This window comes from Hemibagrus wyckioides, linkage group LG20 (genome assembly GCF_019097595.1).
Source record: "Hemibagrus wyckioides isolate EC202008001 linkage group LG20, SWU_Hwy_1.0, whole genome shotgun sequence".
NCBI lineage: Eukaryota > Metazoa > Chordata > Actinopteri > Siluriformes > Bagridae > Hemibagrus > Hemibagrus wyckioides.
In genome coordinates this window covers 10,711,593-10,735,430 of record NC_080729.1, presented here as the reverse complement: position 1 = coordinate 10,735,430, position 23,838 = coordinate 10,711,593, and the positions used below count along the sequence as shown (strand labels likewise).

General features: G+C 39.3%; 2 protein-coding genes across 5 annotated transcripts in view; both read left to right on the top strand.

The window, feature by feature from the left end:
• camsap2b (calmodulin regulated spectrin-associated protein family, member 2b) overlaps positions 1-15,162 on the top strand; it is a 46,256-nt gene extending 31,094 nt beyond the window's left edge. For 2 of the 3 annotated variants that reach the window (XM_058418773.1, XM_058418775.1), the window contains 7 exons: positions 7,575-7,711; positions 7,889-8,109; positions 8,516-8,612; positions 10,747-10,812; positions 11,815-11,927; positions 12,485-12,603; positions 13,012-15,162. In XM_058418773.1, the coding sequence (XP_058274756.1) occupies positions 7,575-7,711; positions 7,889-8,109; positions 8,516-8,612; positions 10,747-10,812; positions 11,815-11,927; positions 12,485-12,603; positions 13,012-13,308 (1,050 nt within the window). In that variant the 3' untranslated portion in view covers positions 13,309-15,162. The remainder of the gene's footprint in view (positions 1-7,574; positions 7,712-7,888; positions 8,110-8,515; positions 8,613-10,746; positions 10,813-11,814; positions 11,928-12,484; positions 12,604-13,011) is intronic. The other variant, XM_058418774.1, reaches the window with a different exon arrangement.
• Positions 15,163-17,525: 2,363 nt separating this feature from the next.
• wdr47a (WD repeat domain 47a) overlaps positions 17,526-23,838 on the top strand; it is a 28,694-nt gene continuing 22,381 nt past the window's right edge. Inside the window, exons 1-4 of one of the 2 annotated variants that reach the window (XM_058418776.1) lie at positions 17,526-17,917; positions 21,871-22,040; positions 23,419-23,502; positions 23,723-23,810. In XM_058418776.1, coding sequence (XP_058274759.1) covers positions 21,883-22,040; positions 23,419-23,502; positions 23,723-23,810 — 330 coding nt within the window. In that variant the 5' untranslated portion in view covers positions 17,526-17,917; positions 21,871-21,882. The remainder of the gene's footprint in view (positions 17,918-21,870; positions 22,041-23,418; positions 23,503-23,722; positions 23,811-23,838) is intronic. The other variant, XM_058418777.1, reaches the window with a different exon arrangement.

Here is a 23,838-nt window from a genome sequence, read left to right as displayed (position 1 = left end):
GAAGGTTTGAAATCGGTCTGTAGTTTGATAATTCATTAGGGTCTAGATTAGATTTCTTAAAAAGAGGCTTAATAACTGCTAACTTGAGAGGTTTTGGGACATGACCTAAATATAGCGAGGAGTTAATAATGTTGAGAAGAGGCTCTCCAGCTGCATGTATCACTTCTTTCTGGAATCTAGTTGGAATTGGATCTAACAAACACGTTGTTGAATTAGCCGTGGTGATACGTTTATAAAGCTCTACCTGTCCTATACCTGTAAAGCATTGTAGCTCTAAGTGCAGAGCTTTAGGCTGGACTAGATCACTGGATGCTTTCAAAGGTTGAACATCCATTATTTTATTCCTGGTCATCTTCTTCTTCTTTCGGCTTTTCCCTTCAGGGGTCGCCACAGCGAATCATCTCTCTCCACCTATCCCTATCTTCTGCATCCTCAACACTTGCACCCACTAGCTTCATAGCCTCATTTATTACATCCATATACACTATATTGCCAAAAGTATTCGCTCACCTGCCTTGACTCGCATATGAACTTAAGTGACATCCCATTCCTAATCCATAGGGTTCAATATGACGTCGGTCCACCCTTTGCAGCTATAACAGCTTCAACTCTTCTGGGAAGGCTGTCCACAAGGTTTAGGAGTGTGTTTATGGGAATTTTTGACCATTCTTCCAGAAACGCATTTGTGAGGTCACACACTGATGTTGGACGAGAAGGCCTGGCTCTCAGTCTCCGCTCTAATTCATCTCAAAGGTGTTCTATCGGGTTGAGGTCAGGACTCTGTGCAGGCCAGTCAAGTTCATCCACACCAGACTCTGTCATCCATGTCTTTATGGACCTTGCTTTGTGCACTGGTGCACAGTCATGTTGGAAGAGGAAGGGGCCAGCTCCAAACTGTTCCCACAAAGTTGGGAGCATGGAATTGTCCAAAATGTCTTGGTATGCTGAAGCATTCAGAGTTCCTTTCACTGGAACTAAGGGGCCAAGCCCAGCTCCTGAAAAACAACCCCACACCATAATCCCTCCTCCACCAAACTTTACACTTGGCACAATGCAGTCAGACAAGTACCGTTCTCCTGGCAACCGCCAAACCCAAACTCATCCATCAGATTGCCAGATGGAGAAGCGCGATTCGTCACTCCAGAGAACGCGTCTCCACTGCTCTAGAGTCCAGTGGCGGCGTGCTTTACACCACTGCATCCGACGCTTTGCATTGCACTTGGTGATGTATGGCTTGGATGCAGCTGCTCGGCCATGGAAACCCATTCCATGAAGCTCTCTGCGCACTGTTCTTGAGCTAATCTGAAGGCCACATGAAGTTTGGAGGTCTGTAGCGATTGACTCTGCAGAAAGTTGGCGACCTCTTCGGCACTATGTGCCTCAGCATCCGCTGACCCCGCTCCGTCAGTTTACGTGGCCTACCACTTCGTGGCTGAGTTTCTGTCGTTCCCAAACACTTCCACGTTCTTATAATACAGCTGACAGTTGACTGTGGAATATTTAGGAGCGAGGAAATTTCACGACTGGATTTGTTGCACAGGTGGCATCCTATCACAGTTCCACGCTGGAATTCACTGAGCTCCTGAGAGCGACCCATTCTTTCACAAATGTTTGTAAAAACAGTCTGCATGCCTAGGTGCTTGATTTTATACACCTGTGGCCATGGAAGTGATTGGAACACCTGATTCTGATTATTTGGATGGGTGAGCGAATACTTTTGGCAATATAGTTTACCTCCTCTTTGGCCTTCCTTTTTGCCTCCTGCCTGGCAGCTCCATGTCCAACATTCTCCTACCAATATACTCAGTCTCCCTCCTCTGAACATGTCCAAACCATCTTAATCTGGCCTCCCTAACTTTGTCCCCCAAACGTCCAACATGCACTGTCCCTTTGATGTACTCATTCCTAATCCTGTCCAACCTTGTCACTCCCAAAGAGAACCTCAACATCTTCAGCTCTGCTACCTCCAGCTCTGACTCCTGTCTCTTCCTCAATAACACTGTCTCTAAACCATACAGCATGGCTGGTCTCACCACTGTCTTGTACACCTTCCCCTTGATTCCCAATATTTTTCTATCACACAGAACTCCGGACACCTTTCTCCACCCATTCCAACCTGCCTGCACTGGCTTCTTTACCTCTTTCCCACACTTTCCATTATTCTGGACTGTTGACCCCAAGTACTTAAACTCCTGTACCTTCTTTACCTCTCCACCCTGTAATCTTACTGTTCCACTTCCCTCCCTGTCATTCACACACATGTACTCAGTCTAACTACAACTGACTTTCATTCATTTCACTTCTCTCCAGTGCAAAACTCCACCTCTCCAGATTTTCCTCCCCCTGCTCCCTGCTCTCACTACAGATCACAATGTCATCTGCAAACATCATTGTCCAAAGAGACTCCTGTCAACTGGTCCATCACCATAGCAAACAGGAAGGGGCTCAGAGCCCCTTCAGCACACCTCACCACTGTCCTGCACCACTCTGACATACTTCTCTGCTGCTCCTTACTTCCTCATACAGTACCACAGCTCTTCTCTTGGCACCCTGTCATATGCTTTTTCCAAGTCTACAAACACACAGTGCAACTCTCTCTGACCATCCCTATACTTCTCCATCAAAATTCTCAGAGCAAAAATTGCATCTGTTGTGTTCTTTCTGGGCATGAAGCCATACTGCTGCTCACAAATTTCCACTACCTTCCTTAACCTAGCTTCCACTACTCTTTCCCATAGCTTCATTTTATGACTCATCAACTTTATCCCGCTATAGTTGCTGCAACTCTGCACGTCACCCTTATTCTTGAAGATTGGCACTAATACACTACTTCTCCATTCCTCAGGCATCTTCTCACTCTCTAAAACCCTGTTAAACAGACTAGTTAAAAACTCCACTGCCGCCTCTCCTAGACACTTCCAGACCTCCACCGGGATGTCGTCAGGACCAACTGCCTTTCCACTTTTCATCCTTTCAAAGCCTTCCTGACTTCATCCTTTCTAATCTTATTTACTGTCTGTTCCACAGAGTTCACCCCTTCTATTCTTTTTTTCCTCTCATTTGCTTTATTCATCAGCTTTTCAAAGTACTCCTTCCATCTCCTCTGTACACTCTCCTCACTTGTGAGCACCTTTCCATCTCTATCCTTAATAACTCTAACTTGCTGCACATCCTTCCCATCTCGATCCCTATCAGCCAGCTCTCTACCTTTCTCAGTCATAGTACCAACATTCAGAGTTCCTATTCTCAGTCCTACACTCTTACCTTTCCTCTTCTCTCTCTCCTCCCTCCTCTACTTCTTTGACCAACAGTAGCCCAATTTCCACTGGTACCCTGTAGGTCAACGGCACCGATGTTGTTGTTATGATGTTGTTAACCCGGCCTCGACCGATCCAGTATGGAATTCAGAGTACTGACGATTCGCATGATTAAGTTTGGCAATGTTTTATGCCGGATGCCCTTCCTGACACAACCCTCTCTATTTATCCGGGCGTGGGACCTGCACAGAAGTCACTGGACTGTGACCCACATGGCTAGATTCCATTATTTTATTCCTGATACTACAAATTGTTTTGGTGAAGAAATTCATAAAGTCCTTGCTACCAAACTGTGATGGAGTACTCTCTCTGGATATCTGTTTTGTTAATATAACCACTGTGCTAAATAAGAATCTGGGATTGTTTTGGTTTATTTCTATCAGTTTGCTCAGGGGGCAACAGTGTCTAGTGTGCTGGAGAAAATAGTGCTTATGCTGTTAGTCATTTTATCTAGATCATCTGCATTTAGGGGTCTAATAAGACGTTGAGACAGATCTGGCAGATTACTTGTGAATCTGTCTTTAGTGGTCAGAATAATATTTCTACCAAATCGGTAACATGAAGAGACATGGCTAATATGTTCTACAGGTAGTGTGTACACTAGGAGGTGATGGTCTGTGATATCATCGCTTTGAGGTAGAATATCTATATCAGCGACAACTTTTCCATGTGATATAATTAAATCTAGTGTATGATTAAAACGATGAGTTGGTCTAGTAATGTTTTGTTTAACCCCAAAGGAATTTAGTAAGTCCATTAGCGTCATCTACATGAATGTTAAAGTCTCCTACAATCAACACTTTGTCAAAATTAATCAGTAGGTCTGAGAGTAAATGCGCAAACTCTTTAAGAAAATCAACGTAGGGCCCCGGGGGTTTATACACAGTGGCCAGAGCAAGATATAATAGGGATTTATTATGTATGTCAGTGAGTGCAACATTAAGTTAAACCTGGGTCCTGTTTTCTGACTAACTGTAAGAAAATTGTTATAGATAGTTGCAACACAACCTCCATGGCCAGTCTGACGGGGCTCATGCTCAAAGGAATATTCTGACAGAGTAGACTCATTCAGACCAATGTAGTCATTTGGTCTAAGCCGGTAAGACAGAGTATGTCAAATCTATAATCTGAGATCTTTTCATTAACAATAAGTGCTTTTGGTGTGAGGGATCTAATGTTGAGAAGCACAAACTTTATAAATTCAATTCAATTTAGTCAACACCAACAACATTTTCTAGCCTATCAAGTAGTATAGTATGATCATTGGTGTCAAAAGCTGCACTAAGGTCAAGCAAAACCAGCAAGGAGCACAACCCTTTTCAGAGGCCAGTAATAGGTCATTTACTACTTTAACCATTGCTGTCTCAGTGCTATGAACAGGCCAAAATCCTGACTGATACATTTCATGAATGTTATTCCTATGTAGGTATGAGCATAACTGCTGTGCTACAACCTTTTGAAGGATCTTGGAGATAAAGGGGAGGTTTGATATTGGCCTATAGCTGAACAGCTGACAGGGCTTGAGGTCAGTTTTTAATCAGGGTTTTGATGACTGATAGTTTAAAAACCCATAGCTAGTGGTTTTTACCTGATATTCTCAATTTTGTCACTGAAATAATTTATGAAGTCTTTGCTGTTGCACATTGACTGTGTGCATTTTTCTACAGCAGTTTTATTCCTAGTTAATTTGGATACAGTATTAAATAAAGATTTAGGATTATTTTTGTTATCTTCAATTAGGGTGGACAAATACATTGATCTTGCAATACTAAGAAATTTTCTGTAACCCTTTTTATGTTACTTGAAATACTATTGGTTTAGTTTAACACAATTTATTTTGGTCTATTTTAAGGTGGATGTGTGATCATTATACCAGTAGTTTTTTTTCTCTCTAATTATTTTTCTTCTAAGTGGAGCTTATCTGTGGTGTTGTGAAATGGTGAAATGTTGACCTAATCAATTGTGTAGGAAAGATGTTGATCTAATTATGGATAATAATTCTGGAAGATTATTAATAAACCTACTGTATCTGCAATAGCAGACATAAATGTATGTTTAATGTGGTACAGTGCATAGACTCATTTTAATCGAGACAAAATAATGGTCTGAGATAGATTCAGACTGTGGAAATGTGACTATATTTTCTATATACTATATACTATATACCTCCATTATGAGTGGTCAAGAGTGTGACCTCCATTATGATTGGTTCCTGTCACCTTCTGATTAACCCCTACTGAATCTAGGATTGACACTACTGCTGCTCTCAAATGTTTTTCTAAATTTGTTGAGAGAATCAGCTAGGTTGGAAATGAAATCTACAAATTCCCAGAGAAATTTAGAACATGGCCCTGGGGGTCGTAACAATTAGTGGATAGACTTGGTAGATGATTTTTTTGTGGCTACACATGTTAAGTTAGTATAAAGAACTTCAAATGTAATAAATTTTTGTTGAGGTTTTTGTGTGATGCCTAGGTTACTGTCATAAATAACTCACCTGTCTGTTAGGCAAGGCTGATGTATGTAACTGTATCCAGAGGGAAGAGCATCATTTAATGCTACTGTACATACTTATTTGGTTCAATCCACACTCCTGTTAAACATAGTACATTAAACTCCTGATCAGTAATAGTTTCATTAATAATTGTCTAAAAGTGCTTTTTAATAAAAGTGCTTTAGATGAAAGAGATCTAATTAACAGCCCTAGCTTTAGATCGAAGGTGCTGACTATACATTCACTGTGATCTAGCTTTATGCTAATCAGGTTACCCAAGTGTTCCTCATTTTTGTTTAGCTCAGGGAACAGACACAGTCTCAATATTGTGAAACGTGGGTGATGACTTCGCAGCTAGCAGACAGTAAGTTTATCCTGCTTGTTTGCTCCCAGGCCTTGGCTCTAGGTTGTGAGAATTTAACTAGGCTTGTTCTGCAAGAAATGAGAGCAGCATGGTCGTGGTGTTTATGCTGATGTTGGGGGGTTACTAATTCCGCCTAAGGCATCCAGACTTTCCCCTATAGACATTATCCTGCTCTCACTGTCGCTAACCCTCCTAATTGTCTGGATGTGCACCTCTGCCATCTTTTGCATGACTAAAAACTAAAATACACTTAACACAGGTAAAATTATTGCTAATGACTGAGGAAGAATTACTGAATATCCTGCAGCTCACGCAATGGACAAGCTGAATGTTTGCTTCAGATTACATACCATTGACTAAATATTGGCTGAATAGTAAGAAGATCTGAAGTGAATTTCCTCCGCTTGCTGTCTTTAGACTAAAAACAACCGCGTTCTCCAAAAAGATTAACTGTGACGGAAAGTGAAAAAGTAAACAACTGAAAGAAGCAGCACAAAATGTTTTGACGAAAAGCAAAAATTAAATGGTATAATTTAAATGCAGGCAATACAAGTAATTCAAATACAGTCAAGAAACTCATGGCAATAATTCAAAAACAGGAACTCTCAAAGGAAGTGTAAAATTTCCTGTGGTAAACACGTTATAAACACGTTACAATAAAGTTATAAACATGTAATTTAATTTGACCATAAATTATACATAATTTCTTAGCTGAAAAATATTAAATTATAAAACTTTTCTTTCTAGTGGATGGTATAACTTTATCTCAGAATAAATTTAATGAAAAATCATAAAATCAGTTAACCATTATTTTTTTACTCTATATTCATATAATTAAAATCCCACACAATGGCATCCTTAATACAGGTAGCATTATTTGTATTAATGAATACAAATTACATTATTGGTTTGCCTCTCTACTGTTTGACTATAAAGATTCTTGTAAAACTTAAGCAAATCAGCTCCAGACATCATACTGTGCAACACTCATTGGTATAAATCAAACAACTGATATAAACTAACTGAGACTTAATATCTTATACACTATATTGCCAAAAGTTTTGGGACACCCCTCCAAATCATTGAATTCAGGGGTTGGGCTTGGCCCCTTAGTTCCAGTGAAAGGAAGACATTCTGGACAATTTTATGCCCTCAATTTTGTGGGAACAGTTTCCTGTTCCAACATAACTACACACCAGTACACAAAGAAGGTCCATAAAGACATGGATTTGTGACAATGATTTGGAGGGGTGTCCCAAAACATTTGGCAATTTAGTGTATTTATAATTAATAGTATGCTTTTGGGCTCATATGGGTTTGGTTGATTGTGTGCTTTGTGTGTTTATCTCTTATACTTTGAACAATTTGAGTGTGGTGGTTTGTGTATGTTTTCATTTAGGATGATCAGAAAGGTGAGGAGGACATTGCACAAAAGAGAGCAGCTCTCCTGGAGAAGAGACTAAGGAGAGAGAAAGAGACGCAGATGAAAAAACAGTTACAGGAGCAAGAGATAGAGCAAAAGAAAGAAATGTCAAGGTTAGCGATCTGCTTATAGCTTAACACAAACATACAGAAAGCTGAAAACATTTTTTTAGTTATGACTGTGCAAATGTTGATGTATATGATTTTCATATTTGTTTAAATAGACTAATAGTTTAAGGGTCCTAAACAATTTTTCTATGGATAAGTCATTTTTTTCCCTCGGCTGAACAGACTGAAAGCAGAAGAGGACCGCCAGAAAAAGGAGGAGGAGAAGGCAAGACGGGATTACATCAAAAATGAGTATTTGAGGAGGAGGCAGCTCAAACTAATGGAGGACATGGACAGTGTCATTAAACCCCGTCCCCCAAGTATCAAACAGAAGAAGCCCCGCCCCAAGTCCATGCACAGAGACATTGTGGAATCTCCTAAACTACCTGCTCAGACACATACAGGTACAACAGCTATTCAGTTAAACCTATAGTGCAAATTGTATATCTCAGATAAGGAAATGCATGGGTATGAAATCCCAACCTTAAAAGTTTGCTGCATATATGCCCTGTTGCTAAGTGTATAGAGGTGCATAAGCTCAACACAAATAATTTAAAGTATTTACAGGAGGTAAGAGATTAGAATTTTAGTAGTAGAAACATTTTTTGGGACATTTCATAAGGTAGGTTATGTTGTGCTGTTTGTCACCAAGCAAATTAATTTCATGGCATCTGAAAACTAAGCCTGTGCATTGGCAACATTGTGGTGTAACTTTCACTAGGATCCTAACCAGCACATGGTCCACTCTGTATCAGTTCAGAAAGGATTGTTGCATTTGTTCATTCTTTTATTTATGTATATGATTTGCAGGGTCACGACCTCGGGGATACTCTGTCTCCAGTATATCACTTGCCTCACTTAACCTGGCAGACAATGAGAGTGTCCATACAGACAAGAGGATGTCCAGGTGAGCATATTTTCAGTGCAAACACACCAGCTGTCTAATCTGTGAGATTACTTGCTTAACTGATTGCTTGCTTTAGGTGAACCTATTACAGAGCATGCAAAGATTTTCTTTCATTTCATATGGAAATGAATTTGGAGATTTTTGAGACGTGCTTGAGTTTGCCAGTGCTTTACAAAAATGTTTGATTTGGTTTTTGCAACTAGCAGATTTTGTATACAATGATAGAAACTTGTCTTGTCCTGCCCTTTTTTTTTTTTTTCTTTTTTTCTTTTTTTTTTTTAGAAATATGTTTATATACTCATTAAGACGTTATACCACACAGTAAAGGATCCTTTTTTTCGCAACAAGATTCCGACATATATCAAACATGTATATGTTTTAGAATTTTCATCATTTCATCTCCTTGTATCTCTTTTGTATCTCTTTCCTGAGCCAAAGGAATCTGCCGATACTCCTTGCTTAAGTCCAGTGTCAAATCAAGGCATTGTTTTCTGAGGTCTGTGCAACCGGGTAAACAATACAGAAAATCAGGTGAAAACAAATCAGAAAATTTCCCCCTTGCAACCTGGCAACCTATGCTCTATGGAATGGTGGGAGGACAGGGGACTGCACACTTTGGGTTCCAACTAATTGTTCTTGGAACCACCATGGGCAGGGCCACATGAACAGCATCTTGTCATGATTTCAGGATATTGTGGCAGTAAAATGCATCGCCTCTATCTGTTTGTCTAATCTCACAGTTTACTTTGCTGTCTCACCTTGTAACATCAAAGGGTCCTTGCCACTTTGTGAGTAAGTGTAGCTCTATATGCGCATCAAAACAAGTATCTTCTGTGTCAATTCCCCCAACATGGGTAGTTTAGCTCTAATCTCTGAAACCCTGGCCAATTAGTCGTAAGAATTAGCTGATAGATTCAAGATTCAAAGAACTTTTATTAATCCCTATAGGTGAGGTAAGGTGAGGACTAACTGCCAACGTATGCTTTTGCGGACACCACACTTTCACCAATTGTGCATTTCCAAATTCCCTACATTGAATCATTCTTTGGTGGTCCAGCTGCACCCCAAATCCACCATGGCCTGATGTGAACTCCATTGTATACTTACTTATATGTGGTACATTCCTGCTCAATTGGGGAAGGCCAGAGGTGCATCAGGGATTCAGATCAATGTTCCTGCTTCCCTAAGGAAATGCTGATCCTGGAAATGCCTGGCTTCCCTGCAGTGGCAGTATACATGCCTGGGCTTTGCCCCATCTCTGGGGTTCACAGAATCTTCACCAGAGTCCCAGACAGTTGGAACCAGGGGGTAGAATGAGAGGAGAGAGTGCAAAAAAAAAGGGACACCCTTGATCACTAACCACCACCACATGAATCCTCCACCAGCACAAGTAACAAACTGTTCCAGTACCACCGGCTCAATGATTCATGCCCGCTCCTCTGCCATTAACCTCTAGTGACAGGAATCCTTCAGCAGCTGTGCATGGGTGATTGAGTGGCTGACCACTGAGAGCTGCAGCAGGCGGATGTGCCACGGTGCTCCTCAGGTGCTTGGGTGACACAGTGCAACTCCAGCTTTGTTTGTGGCAGCATCTGCTGTGTGTCAACCTGGGGTTCCCCCGACAGCCGTAAGAGAAGTCACAGAGCTCATTCCTCTTCTGGCTGTTGCATCGCAGCATCTGCCTACTCAAACAACTCCAGGAAGGCCTCCCTATTGTCCGTGGAGGAACTTTGTGAGTGTTGCGTGCAGAGCAGTTGCAGTGGACACAGCTGGACTCACTGGAGAGCCCACCGGCTTTTGGCATGCTTCTGTGTGAAGGCTTTAAATCGCAGCTGCAGCTTGTTGCATAGGTCAAGGAGCACTTGAACATGCAGAAGAACACACCGTGATACTTTTGGTTGGCTTTCAACCTGAAAATCTTGTTGCTGTTCCAGTACATGTTTTATTTGTCTCGTGCCATGGTTGCTTCTGATCTGCTATTTCTGGGTTTAAAATAAATTAAGATAGAATCCATATTGTGCCACTTTGTCATACTGGTATTCGCTTAAATATGGCACACCTCCCAGACCTCTTTTTCCCTCGTCTTCTCTTATGTTCATCCCTGCTATTTCTATTCCTCCCCATGCTGTCCCAGGCGCAGCAAATTTTCTCCAGGCAATCTGTGTTTCTTTTTGAGCTCATCAAAAGGGGCAAAGGCCAGGTCAGTTCCTATAGATCAGATCATATCTTCTGATCATTTTAAACAAAGAAAAGACTTTGATATTAGTTTTAATTTAATCTTAAGAGTTATTTACACTTTTTTGCACTAATTGTCATATTTTAGCCATATTGTCCATATTTATGTATAATTCCAGTAGACAATATTTGCATACAGGACAACTATTATTAGCCTCCTGAGATCCTGCCTATTTATTTGTGTCCTCTGTAATGCACATTATGTTTTTGCATCTCTCTGTTTACCAATTTGAGTTACCCAGTTAAGTCCTGCTATACACTAAATTGGACATTCTGCACTACCTGGTCTGTAACAATACCCCAGTTTTCAGGTTAAAAAGGTTAAAGAAAATTTATGTCTATAAACCTGGCTTCTATGCTCATTTTATGGAAATAGAAAAGATTCTTTGAAAAAATATTATAGTTGCCTGTCAATTTAGATGTCTGTAATTGTGTAATATGGTCTGAGAACAATTTAAATGTTTGTGAGTTAAACTAATAGCCAATTTATAAATGCCCTTTAGAGCAGATACAACGATTATCTTAATGCATTTTATTTTCCACACTGATAGGAGATAAATACTTAACTACAGGATGACCACACCATCCTGTATTTTACTTGCCTGACCAGTTTCAGGATGATCTTGGTTTTACCTTGGATCTCAGGAGGCTATAAAGTCATAATAAACTGGAATGCTGTTAATGCTGGATCATGCTTGGTATACTACCTGCTTTTCTATCATATCATTCATGCTGTGTTTAAATTTGCCCATTCTTCAAGAGAAAATGTTTTTTGCAGGTTATTAGCCTGCTTATTCACCATGCTAACCTAACTTGCCTCAGCCTTTGTCATGCTTTTGTTCTCCCTGTCATTCTTTTAACTTTGGTTAAAACTGTATTATTTTTATATACAAATCACTGTAGCCACTCAGGTTTTGTTTTCTAATTAAATAATGCTTTACTTAGTATTGTGTGTGTTTATCCACAGACCAGAAATCACAGAAGGTCAGCTGTCACCCTGTCCAGCAGTAAATCGGAATGGGGAGAACTGGGAAAACGAATCAACAACATCGTCAGCAGCATCTAACACAGAATACACAGGTACACAGTGAAACACAACTAATAGTTAAAGAAGGCTATGTAGTTTTATTAGGTTTTAATGCTAATTTAATATTCGTGCATGTAGCAAATTTAAAATTTTATTTGTCACATACATAAACAGCATTTGGTATATCTATTTTTCTTTGGTCAATTCCTTGTTTATCATAATGGCTTTCAATTCAGAACACTACCACTCATCCATTAACATTATATTATCTTACTATAAATTAACTAAAACCCTTAAAATATATTTATTCTTATTACTTAAGCAACTTGGGAAACCCTGCTGTCCATGTGTAATTGTTTCTAGAAGGCTCTTATTTTTATGTGAATATTAAAATCAATAATATGAATGCTATAAAACAAAAGACAATCACTTTGATGCTGGTACATAAGCACAACCTAGATATAGTCCACTACTGCTTAGTGAGAAGTCTGTAATAAAAACTATTAATCAATGCAGTGGTGATTCAGGTGGTGGGAGTCTCAATATATGGGGTTGGGGCACATGAGGTTAAAGGTATACTGTGTTGAATACTTAATCTCTTCTTCAAAAGGGCCAAAGCTTTACAAGGAGCCCAGTGCCAAGTCTAACAAGTACATCATCCAGAATGCATTGGCCCATTGCTGCTTGGCAGGAAAAGTCAACGAGGGACAAAAGAACAAGATCCTAGAGGTAAGGAATGAACGAATAGAAATGCATGAAATATAAATATGTAAATATTATACACTTAAAAACTATTAGATAAATAAAGGACATGATGGTGGTAAATTGAGGGCATTACTGCCTCACACCTGGGCTCAGTCCTAAGCACTAATTTTTGCATGTTCTCCCTGGCATGTAGGCAGATTGGTTACACTAAATTGCCCATAGGTGCAGTACTAGGAGGCTATGTGAGTAGATTCTCATCTGGGGTCAATTTCTCCACCTTTACCAAGTGTACTGACTCTAGATCTGAGTCTACAAATCTATAAATTTTTTCTTCTGTTAGAGGGGGTGTCATGAGCATGGTGTCATAACTAGTTATAACTAGACTGTATCTCTAGAATTGCTGTTTTAGAATTATTTTCCCTATTTTCACAGGAAATGGAGAAGACAGAGTCTAACAACTTCCTTATCCTGTTCCGAGATTCGGGTTGCCAGTTCCGATCACTCTACACATACTGCCCAGAGACAGCGGAGATCAGCAAGTTGACAGGCATCGGCCCCAAGGCCATCATGCCCAAGATGATAGAGAACCTGTACAAGTACAGCTCGGATAAGAAGCAGTTCTGCCACATCCCAGCCAAGACCATGTCAGCCAGTGTTGATGCCATTACTATCTACAATCACCTCTGGCAGACTAAGAAGCAGAGCACACCCAAAAAACTGCTTAAGTAAAGAAGGTGGAACACAAGGCATCTTGCACTACACACCTCATTGGAGTTCAAGCTAGGATTTCAGAGACTTCACATTATCACTGTTTATCTTTTTCTTCTGAGAGTGAAAGGAATGACATTTCACTACATACATGTTACACTCAACTTGAATGTAGATATTGAGGTTGTGCAGGACTTGTTTGTCATGTAGCCAACATCACTTTAAGATGAACTGAGAGTGAACACAATATAGCTTGTTTGCATGTGACGTGTGTGCGTGCCAAAGCCACAGGTTAAACACCATTGCTTTTTACTAGTTTTTACATTTATTCTTGCTAACACTAAACTTGGCTGAGCGTGTGTATTGGTGTATTATCATAAAGAGACACAGAGGGATGTTACAATTACCGTTTAAAGATAGTGACATTTATGAAGTGTCATTTTGTTTACTGGAACCTAAGCACCTGAATCTCTGAATTCTCTGTCTGAATTTATTTATATTTTGGTAATTATCTTAAAGTTGGTGCAAAATAGCTTCTACCAGGTATGAGTAGTGTGTTTGTATATAATGGCCTTTATTTTGATCTGACTGTGTATATTATTTGGCTTGTACACATCATTGTGAGGCCTTTTGTGATTTTATGGAAATCAGCACGGATTTTAAGCTGCTAAACCATAACATATCATTCATGTAATGACTGTGTAACGATCTCTTAAATGTAACATTCTCAGTTCATGTAATATGTTCAGGTAAAAACATACTGGTAACATTTCTTTTAAGACAGCTTGAGTACTTTATGTTGACAAGTTACTAGTAAAATCAAAATAATTACAGAATATAGTATGATCACGCGTCCATACCAATGCTGCCGATATAGATATAAGTTTAAGCAAGTCTAAATAACTTAAGTATGAAGTGCTTTCCCAAGAGCTGTTGCATTTTTACAAGCTTTGTATCAAGCATTGCTTTTTTTTCTATCTTCAGGTTCAAAAGATCTGAACAATGTATTTATTTTTCTCTAGCAGAAGAAATCATCCATCAAATTTATCAGAGCTGTACATATTATAGTTTTGCATATTAAGCATATTTTTAAAGCCATTGGATATTACTGATATTTTTCATATTAACTAGGAAGTGCTTTAACTTTGAAAGGTATTATGGGTTATTGTTGCCAAGGAGCAAAGCCACAGTTTATCTATGAGTGTTTCTCAATACATGATTGCATTGACTTGTATTTCTGGGAAGAATCTTTTTGCCAATTCCAAACAAGCTTGCACTGACACGGAGAACAAAACCACTTCACTATGCGTAGAAGGTGCTTGATGCTTAATGTTAACAGCTTCTAGTGAGCTATTGGTTGTTTAACTGGGTACTTGAATACCCAGTTCCCTACCAAGTTGAAAGTTGCATCTTTATATTGCATTGAAATTCTTTCTTTATATTAAATTAATCCTCAATATTTGGGGGGGACTCTGCTATTATAGCTGTTAAGTATTTTTAATGTTCTCATACTTAAATTCTTATTGGAAAAGTTGTTTGCATTTAAGTTAAACCACGGCAGTGGATGAAGTCAAATAAGGATGCATATTGAGAAAGACACTTTAACAGCATGAAAAACCTATATTCTACTATTCTAAATACTATTTTAGATAGAATGTCGGCTCTGGTCTGTACCTATTGTGGAATATTATTTTGATACACAGTTTAGTATAGTTTCAGTCATTGTCTATGTAACAGCTGAATATTCACTTTTCCTGTTCCTTCATTCCTCACTGTTGTGCGTGTACTTATTGTCTGTGTTTTCTGTTTGTGTTCTCTATTGGAACGCCAATAATCCTGTATCGCTGCACAATACAGATTTTCATCCAAATATTATATTTGTGGTGCTATTATTGTTGTATTATTCTTGTGTTTATATTTAAACACAAGAATATATTTGTGGGTGTGTGGGTGTCTGCCAAGGCATGGACTCCACAAGACTTCTGAAGATGTGCTGTGGTATCCGGCACCAAGACATTCAAAACAGATCCTTTAAGTCCTATGAGATGGGTTGTCCATGTTGGGTTGACTTGTTTTTCCTGCACATCCCACAGACACTTGATTGGAACCTAGGGAATTTGGAGGCCAAGTCAGCACCTTGAACTCTTTGTCCTGTTTCTCAAGCCATCCAATGGAATACATCTTCTAACACCTTTCTATCATAGCCAGCAACGTTTTCAGCAATTTGCTACAGTAGCTCATATGTAGGACCAAACAGGCTCCCCATGTGCATCAATGAACCTAGGGTATCTATGACTCTGTCTCCTGTTCACCAGCTGTAGTTTCTTGAACAAATGCAACACCCACAAGACCTGCCATTTTGAAGATGCTCTGACCCAGTCATCTAGCCATCATTATTTGGCCAGTCAAAGTCTGATCCTTCTGCAAATACTAATATATACCAATCATCCATAACTTTAAAGTCACTGACAGGTGAAGTAAATAACTTTGATTATCTTGGGTACCCGTCAAGGGATGGGATATGTTGGGCAGCAAGCAAACAGTCAGATCATGAAGTTGATTTATTAGAAGAAGGAAAAATTGAACCAAGATTAACCTTTACCAAACTGATAGAAAGGCTAAAGTGTGGAGGAATCTGCTCTTGATCTAAAACATACAAGCTCATCTGTAAACCATGATGGCTTCTTCAAGAACAGGCTCATCAATCTTTTCATGACGATAGCAGCAGAATGAATTCAGAAGTGCACCCAAATTAATTGGGAGGAATTTTATCATAACTTTATCAACATGGCAAGTTTTTATGGTGTAAAAAACTAAAACCAAGATAAATTGTCAACTTTTTCCACCCTCAATGTGAAATTACAACATACATCAGAAGCATTTTAGGGAAAATAGGGGGGAAAAAAAACAGTTACAATAATCTGGTTGCACACACTTTTAAATCTGGAAATGTGGCTAACCAGGGAGGCCACCAACAGACCTACAACAGCAGGTGACCACACGGAGTTCCTCTTCTGTAGGCAAGAACAGCAATCTGGGACTTTCATGGTAACAGGCTCACCCAAACTGGAACGTGGAAGATTAGGGGGAAAATGCCTCATCTCTTTTTGAGTCTTCAATTCTCCAGGTTCTGAGATGTGTTCGCGGTAGCCTCAGATTCCTGTTCTTGACTGACAGGAGAGGAACCCACTGTGGTCTTTTGTTTTTTTGTCCATCCAACTCAAGATTTGATTTGATGTTTTTTTCTTTTCTGAGATGATTTTCTGCTTGGGTTAGTAGTAAAGTGTAATTATTGTATCCTTGTTGGCTTGAAGAGTTTCTTTCTTTGTTGCACAATTCTGTCTAAACTCTAGAGACTGTAGTGTTTGAACATCAAAGGATCTCAGCCACTGTATACTCTGACATACTCAAAGCAGTCTGTCTGGCGTCAACAACAATGCCATAGTTAAAGTCACTGGGGTCACATTTTTCTCCACTGAAATTTTTGAAGGGAACATTACCTGAAGTTTTTAATCTGTATATGCATGAGTGTATATAACAAGTACATCAGAGGGACAGCTCATTTTGGAAACGAGTACATCAGAGGGACAGCTCATGTTGGAAACGAGTACATCAGAGGGACAGCTCATGTTGCACGTTTGGGGGACAAAGTTAAGGAGGACAGACTAAGATGGTTTGGACATGTTCAGAGGAGGGAGAGTGAGTATATTGGTAGGAGAATGTTGGACATGGAGCTGCCAGGCAGGAGGCAAAGGGGAAGGCCAAATAGGAGGTATATGGATGTAATAAATGAGGATATGAAGCTAGTGGGTGCAAGTGTTGAGGATGCAGAAGATAGGTGGAGAGAGATGATTTGCTGTGGTGACCCCTGAAGGGAAAAGCCGAAGGAAGAAGAAGATATGCATGAGTGTATACACTGTATTGCTGCCATATGATGGGTTGGTTCTTCCTTGGTGCTAAAATAAATCATTTGCAAAGTTACAAAAAGCAGTATGCAAAGTGTGATTTATTAAGCTTATATCTTATTATATCTTATATATTATTAGCTTATAAATAACAGACCTCTCAGTGATGTGATTTTGGGTCAGGGTAGGGGTTGAAGGTTTATTTCAGGACATGAATGTCACCCAGTGCCCCCTTCTGTGGCCACACCCCTGTCCTGGGGTAGAAGCAAAGCACATCGGCGCAAAACAACACTGCAACATCCTGCGCTAGTTTCATGGACAATGTTTTTTTTTCTCTAATGTTTGCCTACTGTTTTGGATAAACTTTCATTAGGAAACGCCTAATCGTAAAGGTTAGTTTTTCAACAATCCTACCGTGGGAATTTTGGGCAGTAGCTATTATAGGATTTCCAAGATTTATCAAGCGTTCTGCAATCTGACCAATCAGAATCGCCGAAACAGATGTTCCCAGCATACGTGCATCTGATTGGTGGACAACACCGAGGAAGCGTTCGCCTGACAACCAGCGCTCGGGAGGTAACGGCACCGAGACGGCGAAACAACAAGAGAGATAAACCATCGCCCTTATTAACCCCTCAGATTAAATACTCAAGTGGATTATTGTGTGACAGCCGTAAGAAACAAAAGATACCGTCTGCAGTTTGCGTATATGTAGACTTTATCAGGTAAGCTTTAAATATCCGTTGAGTGCCGTTACTCCTCGGCTTTATTAGTCTCCGTCCAAAACCGCATACTACCGCACTAAACAGTATGGCAAGATAGTACGCTACCGCATGTCTTTCATAATACTACAGCAGGTGGCGTACTGTTTTGTCATGTCACACAGTGCTGTAGTATGCGGATTCACATAGGCGAGGCTTTCTTGCAGTGCTTTAGTTCCTCCGGGTTTAGCCTGTTAGCTGCTTTTGACTCATTGTTCTAAATCTGCTCCAATGGATTTGGTTATATGTCAATAGCTGTTATTTCCGGCCTCCATGATGAAATGTCGCTTAGCTGTGCTCTGAGAAAGGATGAGTAAGCAGAGCTGGGTGGGACAAGCAGCCCACCTCCGACTGAGCAAAGACACATAAACTGGTTGCTTTCTTTTGTGTAAAAATGATATGGACCGGTTCCTCGACATTTTCCCCACACTGCTGTTCTGGTGGTGTTGATTATTATACAGATGTTGATGCGCGCCAGAGGTGGTACTGGGTAGCTTATAAAACCATCATCTGCACAGCTTTGCAAATGATTCTACTGACATTTCAGCTTCTGTGTTTGTTTTTATTAAAAATAATTATTTTCCTAGTTATCCTTTGTTTTGATGTTAATACACTGCTAATGACTAATATTGATTAGATCTAGCACCATACCACTTTTTCTTTTCCAATATGGTACTGGTATTAACTTAATACAAGTATTGGTGTCAGATTAGTGCAATATCTAGTACTTATTTATAACTACTAGAGATTAAAGCTTATTAAAGCTTTATCCATGGCTTTTATGTCATTCACAAACGCACAAGCAACCAATGCGAAGTGTAATTGAAAGGTGTTCAGTGTTTTTTTTTTTACCCTTTCTACTCTGACCAATTACATAAAACATGTACACTGTTTTCTAATGCACAAAATCCAACTGAAATTGAGAACTGTGAACCTATTCATAAACTTAACCACAAAGGGCTGGTGTGGCTGCAAACCGATATTACAACCATGCAAGAGCCATCCCAGATTTTGGGCCACGATGAAGTGATTAAACAAGTGGAATAAGGTGCAGCTTCTGGTTGGCTGGAATGAAACAGATTGGCTGGAAAGCAGTCACACAGGCCCTATGTAGTTTCCAACTACATCGCTTTGTATGTGGAATATTTAATGAGCTACAATAGGACAGACAGCAATAGTCTGTACCCTCTACCCTATGATAAACAGCTGTGAGTAAATTTGGTTCCCTGCAGAGGAGAGGAGCAAGACTGCTGTTTAGCGTGAGAAACTCACACACAAAGACACATGCATATGGCACATCTCCTTCTCCAGTGGATCACCTGGATTACCTGTATATCTTCATAGCACATACACAATCACAGCCAGCTCACAATGGTTTAGAAATGAGACTGTACATGTTTGATTTTTTTGGCTTTCTTTTTATACCTTTAATATGATATAACAACCAACAAAATTCAAATGAAAAACAAATAGGACTGTTTTAAGAGAAAAATTTTCAGTAACCATTAATGTGAACTTTAATAATACTTTGTCTTTTTTGAGTAAGATTCTGCCAGCTTAGCACATTTTTATGTGGCAAGTTTATTCTTCTCTTTCTTGCAAAAATGCTCCAGATCTATCACATTGTGAGAGGATCTCCTGTGCACGTCTCTGTTCAAGTCATTCCACAAGTTTTTATGATATGACTATAGCTGGGCTTTGGCTAGGCTATTCCAAAATGTTGACTTCTTCTCAGGCCATTTTTTAATTACTCCAGCTTTTGCTTTGTGTTATTGTGCTGGAAGGGGAAATTTTTGGCTATCTAACAGAGGTCTACAGGCTTTGTGCCAAAATAGTTTGGTTTTTGGTGCGAACCATGATTCCCTCTTTCTTAACTAGAGCCCCAGTGCCAGCTTCTTATCATTGTTCACTGGGCAATAATCTGTCTTGTGCAACACATTTATACACAGTTGTGCTTAAAGGTTTGCATGCCTTGGGAGAATTTGCAAGATGTGTACCATTTATTAAAGAAAACATGAGTTAGAAGGCAATTTTTTTTTTTTTAAATTTCTTATAGGAGTCAAGTTCATATGTAAGGTATAACAGAATGGCACAATCAGCAAACAAAACAGGACAATAAGGAAAATGAGGAAATAATCCCTGTTCAAAAGTTTGCATAGCTTTAGTTCGTAATATCCTGTATTGTCCCCTTTAGCCTCAATGATGGCATGCAGTCTTTTGTAATAATTGTGCATGAGGTTCTTAATTCTCTCAGGTGGTATAGCTCCCCATTCTTCTTGGCAAAATGCCTCCAGTTCCTGTAAATGTTTTTGGTTGTCTTGCACAAACTGCACTTTTGAGATCTCCCCAAAATGTCTTAATGATACTGAGGTCAGGAGACTGTGATGACCACTCCAGAACCTTCACCTTTTTTGCTGTAGCCATTGGAGAGTCAACTTGGCCTTGTGCTTTGGATCATTGTCATGTTGAAACATCCAGGAGCGTCCCATGTGCAGCTTTTGTGCGGTAGAATGCAAATTGTCTGCCAGTATTTTCTGATAACATGCTGAATTCATCTTGCCATCAATTTTGACTAACTTCCCTGAGCCACTGGAGCGCACACAGGCCTCAAAACATTAGAGATCCTTCACCATGCTTTACAGTGGGGATGGTGTACTTTTCACCGTAGGCCTTGTTGACTCCTCTCCAAACATAGCATTTATGGTTGCGACTATAAAGTTCAATTTTGGTCTCGTCACTCCAAGTAACTGTGATGCTTGTCTAAATGCTGTCTGGTGTTCTGAAAGCGGACCTTTTTGTGGCATGGGCACAGTAACAGCTTTCTCCTGGCAACTCGACCATGCAGGTCTTTTGTGTTCAAGTACGTACCTCCTTACCCCACACCAGCACTTTTTTCCAGAGCTGCCTATATTTCTCTCAAAGTTGTTTGTGGGTTTTTCTTTGTGTCCTGAACAATTCTTCTGGCAGTAGTGGGTGAAATCTTTGGTTGACCGTGGCTTAGTATCAACAGAACCTCTTGTTTGCTACCTTTTTATTAGTTTGAACAGTACTGACTGGCATTTTCAAGTGTTGAGAGATCTTTTCATATCCTTTTCCTGCTTTATAAACTTCAACTACCTTATTACACAGGTCCATTGGCAGTTCTTTTGTCTTCCCCATGGTGCAGTATCCAGCCAAGTCAGTGCATCACCTCATGAGCTGAGCAACTCATTGACTATTTATGCACAGACACTAATTACAATTACAATGAGTCACAGGTGTGGAAACGTCCCTTTAATTGCCATTAAACATTCAAGGCTATGTAAACTGTTGATGAGGGTTGGTTGAGTGATTTCAGTAATCATTAGGTTTTAAAAAAAGTCAAACAACTATGTGATAATTAATGACTTCACGTGACCACTATCCTTAAATAAGAAAAAAATCTTTTGCATTATCAGTTATATTTTCCAAATAAATTGCAGTGTTTATCAATTTCTTTCACGGTCTCATTAGACCATGCCACATTTTGCCACATGTTTTGGGGTGATGTAGGTGGGCTTGGAATTTTTTTTTCTATGAAAAAGGGCTTCATCTAGCTATCTTACTCCATAGTCCAGCCATTTGGAAAATACAAGAGATTACTTGCCAGATATTCCTGCAGATATTCCAAGGTGGAAAAAGATATGACATCATGGTATCTCCATCAAAAACAAAACCTTCAATTTTTACAGGGGTGTGTAGACTTTTTATATCCATTTTACATAAACTCCAAATATCTTTTTAAAAAAGCCTGCAGAAATAACATTCTGACTAGCAGTTACTGTAAAGCAATGCACAGAGTTTGTTGACAGTGAACATATAAATTCTAGAGAGCAGTATGAGTCATTAATGTTCACACCACCTGTTTTTTCCCCATTATGCTTTCTCTATCTTCACAGAAATCTGCCACCATGACAGCTGAGGAGACCATTAACATAAAGGAGGTCGAGATCATTAAGGTGATTCTGGACTTCTTGAACTCACGGAAGCTGCACATCAGCATGCTGGCCCTGGAGAAGGAGAGTGGAGTAATCAATGGCCTCTACTCAGATGATATGCTCTTCCTCAGGTTAAGCCTGACACACACACACACACACACACACACACACACACACACACACACACATATATATATATATATATATATATATATATATATATATATATATATATATATATATATATATATATATATAAACTCTCTGGAGACTCCTGAGTAAACAAATCAGTGTTATATGTGGAGTGTTGAGTTTCAGTGTCAGTTCTGGAGCTCTGAATAGTTGGTGGTTAGAGTTACTGCCTATTTTGTAGGTCTGATACTGTGCGCATTTAATATACTGTCACATTTTTATATAATCTCTGACTGGCTATGATCCTGTGTCCAGTGTGCTGTGTGTAGTGCAGTGTATATTCTAAACCAGTCCTCAATGATAATTACTTTTTCTTTTGTCACTGTGGCACAACTCTGTTGCTGCCTTTGGAAGTCCTGTTGGAAATAATAATTATGAGGTGAACACCACTATACTGTTGCAGTTGTCACTTGGCTGCATGTATATTTGTATGAGCCTCAGAGTCAAGAGCATGTCCATAACAAAAGTTCAAGGCAGCTTCTAGTATGAATGTAATGCCTACAATAGTAGGTAAGATTTGAGCCTGGTTCCTCTCAAGGTTTCTTCCTCATACCATCCCAGGGAGTTTTTCCTTGCCACCATCGCTAAATCGGCTTGCTCATTAGGCATAAAATAGTTCAATAATTAAATTTAATAATTTATTCTCATTTCTAGTTATTTAGTTATTTTTTTATTTTTTATTTTCATTTTTCCCCTCCCCTTTCTTGGTTTCTCTTCTTTTGTAAAGCTGCTTTGAGACAATGTTCATTGTAAAAGGCGCTATACAAAATAAATTGAATTGAATTAAATTGCATTTTTCAGTGTTTCATTTAACTTCAATATGACTAATACTTTACAAATAAAAAGTTTTCTCATGCCATCAATATCTTCCCCACCAAAACCAGGCGATTATACCCCAATCACCACCTCTGAACTTCTGAGGAGGACTTGAAAGCAGTAGATTTTCAAAATTAAATTAAATAGCTTATTTTTCCAGTTTGGAACACCTATTCAAAGGCAACTTGCTCATAACCTTTGACCAGTTACAAGAGATATATTACTCACCACTGCTTGTCTCACTATCTCCAACTGGAGTAATTTATTACCTTTGTTTTTATTATGATGACATGCCATCTTAACCAGTCAGCAAATGGATATCTAAACTCAGCATATAATAATTAGTTGGCAAACCATATCCAACAAAAAAAAATGATAGTGCTCTGCAGCACTAGGGCTCATTGCATTATACAATACACCAAAAAATAAATTTTATTTTATTTTTTTTTAAGCAGCAAGTATAAATATAAACACCAGCTTTACTCTCTGACCCTCTCTCAGGCAGCTTATTCTAGATGGACAGTGGGATGAGGTGCTGCAGTTTATTCAGCCTCTGGAGTGTATGGAGAAGTTTGACAGGAAAAGGTGAGGCATTGTCTCTATCTCTCCTCAGGTTTCTGCAAATGTTATCCAGTGGGTAATGATTTCCTGACATGCAGTGTATGTACTTAAATTAAATTCCAGCTGTCTTCTTTTGTTTTGTGAAAGCATATTTCTTCCATGCTCACCATTTTATGTCTTATGCTTGCATTATTATCATGAAAATAGACTCTTTGATCTGTATTTCTTAATGACATTTTGCCAGCAGATTTCGCTACATTGTACTTAAACAGAAGTTTCTGGAAGCGCTCTGTGTAAATAATGCCATGTCAGCTGAGGATGAGCCACAGCATGTGAGTACCGCTGATTCATTGTGGCATG